At 37.1% G+C, this 3000-nt stretch overlaps 1 protein-coding gene across 1 annotated transcript in view; it reads left to right on the top strand.

The window, feature by feature from the left end:
* Positions 1-2027: 2027 nt before the first annotated feature.
* The window catches only part of LOC107573351 (fatty acid binding protein 1-B.1), a 6561-nt gene continuing 5588 nt past the window's right edge, over positions 2028-3000 (top strand). The window contains exon 1 of the mRNA XM_016259793.1: positions 2028-2129. Within this exon, the coding sequence (XP_016115279.1) occupies positions 2063-2129 (67 nt within the window). The 5' untranslated portion in view covers positions 2028-2062. The remainder of the gene's footprint in view (positions 2130-3000) is intronic.

Raw genomic sequence — 3000 nt, 5'->3', positions numbered from 1 at the left:
TTGCCGCCCTCCGTGCCGCCGCCCGCCAGCGCGTACCGGTACCAGATCCCCGGGTACAGGCGGCCCAGCTGTTGCCCAAAATGACCGCCCATGATGATGTGGAAGTCTACCTGCAGATGTTTGAGAACACCGCCACGACGGAGGGCTGGGCTCACGACGACTGGGCACGAGCGCTGGCACCCCTCTTAACTGGGGAAAGCATCCTAAGCAGGGTTAATATCACTAACTAAACCCATTAAAAACCTTTTCATCGCTCAAAATAACATACACATGAACAGAAATAAAACATCTATGTTTTAAAGTCGACATCATACTGGTTTTAAAAGATAATCTGGGTGAAGCACAATCTGTGAAAGGTGGTTTATGGTGTTATTGCATCAGTGTTTGTGTCGTGCTGCTCTGATAAAACACTGATAATCATTCAGCTCTGAAAGATGCAGTCCAGAGTACAAACCAACTAATGCTGAGCATGAGCTGACCATCATCCGTGATGCTGCTAATGAGACACAGAGACGCTCACAGATCAGTTGCCCTGCTTATAAATCAAGCTTACGATGCATTTGTGAAAGTTCGGTCCTGTGAAAAATCTGTTTTCTGATCCATATCAAAGCCACTGAGAGACTCTTTTATGCTGCAGTTACGGATCATTTGCACGACGTTTGATGTGCCGAAGCGGCCTCAGAAACACAGCTCTGTCCTTATAATAACACCGCGAAACCTGCGCTGTTTTTATTAGACTCATGACTGATTCCTGATCTGAAGACAGCACAGGCATTCATGCATGAGCAGGACATCATTTGCAATGAATCGTCCTGACTTTAACATCTGAGAAACATCCGGGACAGATATTTAGCAATACAATTACAGCTGTTTCTTTTCGTGTCGCTATTAATATTCTGACATTAAAATCCTACAGTTGAGATTGAGGATCAGGGTTATTATGGTTTAAACTAATCCTGAAACATGAAATAAAACAAGTCACATTTTGATTAATTTAACTTGAAACGCTAAAATAATTGCAGCTAAAACTGAAATAAAAAAAATTAACAAAACTGCAGAGACATGTTACAAAAAACTGTCAAAAAAACCCACAACAAAAATAAATGTTAATTGCAATGAAATAAAAAAATATATAAGAAAGCAAACTTATTACTTATTAATGCAACATTGTTTCACTTTTGATTAGTTTAACTAAGTACTCAAATTAAATATTGAATTAAATAATAATAATACATGGTAACTGAAATAAAACAAAGACATTACATTTATTTCAGCTAGGTGCCAAGGCAACATTTCACATTTTGAATAGTTTAACTTGAAACACTAAAATAATTACAACTAAAACTGAAATTAAAAACTGAACAAAACTACAGAGACATATAAAAAGCAAAACTAACAAAACTGGGGGAAAAAAGAAAATAAAGAATGTTAATTGCAATAAAATAAAGAAATATCAGAATGTAAACTTATTTTATTTTAACTAGTTAAAGTTTAACTAGTAAATTTAAACTTTTCATTAGTTTAAGCACTATATTTAATAATTATATTTATTTAAATATGTATATATATATATATGTAAATATTTATTATAAATACTAATAATAAATTAAATAATAAATGTTAACTGAAATAAATTAAAACTTTAAACTTATTTTAACTATCTAATTTTTATTTAGTTCAATTTGAAGTACTAAAATAACTAAAAAAATATATATAAATAATACTAAAATAAGTGATCAAACTTTCACAAGTTAAGGTGAAAATAGAAAATATTAAAATAAAATCTAATTAAAAGAATGAACCAAAGCTACAACAGTTGCAACAGTAGTAGTAAAGTGATGATGTCATGGTGCTGAGGGCAAAGGTCAAAGGCCGTGATCTGATCAGACTGAACCCTCTATAGATCTGTACTCTTTTACCCCGCATGACATTTAACCCGATTTCACAGTAACTGACCAACCAGGACCATCAAGTCAGGTTAATAATTATTTATCTCTGTGTCTGACGATATAAAAGCATCTTTCAAATGCTCTGGAGTTACTCAACATATTCACCGGTCACCATGTCGTTCAGTGGGAAATATCAGCTGGAGAGTCAAGAGGGATTCGTGGAGTTCATGAAGGCTGTCGGTGAGTCGAAATCTAACATTAATGCATGGATCTGATGAGTACTGGATCTGAATGAACTGCTGATAAACTGACCAGTTACATGCATTGCACTGAGTGTTACATGCATTGCACTGAGTGTTGCATGCATTGCACTGAATGTTACATGCATTGCACGGAGCGTTTCATGCATTGCATTGAGTGTTGCATGCATTTCATTGAGTGTTGCATGCATTGCACTGAGCGTTTCATGCATTGCATTGAGTGTTGCATGCATTGCACTGAGTGTTGCATGCATTGCACTGAATGTTACATGCATTGCACGGAGCGTTTCATGCATTGCATTGAGTGTTGCATGCATTTCATTGAGTGTTGCATGCATTGCACTGAGCGTTTCATGCATTGCATTGAGTGTTGCATGCATTTCATTGAGTGTTACATGCATTGCACGGAGCGTTTCATGCATTGCATTGAGTGTTGCATGCATTTCATTGAGTGTTGCATGCATTGCACTGAGCGTTTCATGCATTGCATTGAGTGTTGCATGCATTTCATTGAGTGTTACATGCATTGCACGGAGCGTTTCATGCATTGCATTGAGTGTTGCATGCATTGCACTGAGTGTTGCATGCATTGCACTGAGCGTTTCATGCATTGCACTGAGTGTTACATGCATTGCACGGAGCGTTTCATGCATTGCATTGAGTGTTGCATACATTTCATTGAGCGTTTCATGCATTGCACTGAGTGTTACATGCATTGCACTGAGTGTTGCATGCATTGCACTGAGTGTTGCATGCATTGCACTGAATGTTACATGCATTGCACGGAGCGTTTCATGCATTGCATTGAGTGTTGCATGCATTTCATTGAGTGTTGCATGCATTGCACTGAG

This window comes from Sinocyclocheilus grahami, unplaced genomic scaffold (genome assembly GCF_001515645.1).
Source record: "Sinocyclocheilus grahami isolate Dianchi unplaced genomic scaffold, SAMN03320097.WGS_v1.1 scaffold1921.1, whole genome shotgun sequence".
NCBI lineage: Eukaryota > Metazoa > Chordata > Actinopteri > Cypriniformes > Cyprinidae > Sinocyclocheilus > Sinocyclocheilus grahami.
Note: the sequence above shows the minus strand (reverse complement) of the source record. Positions and strands in the feature narration are given on the sequence as shown.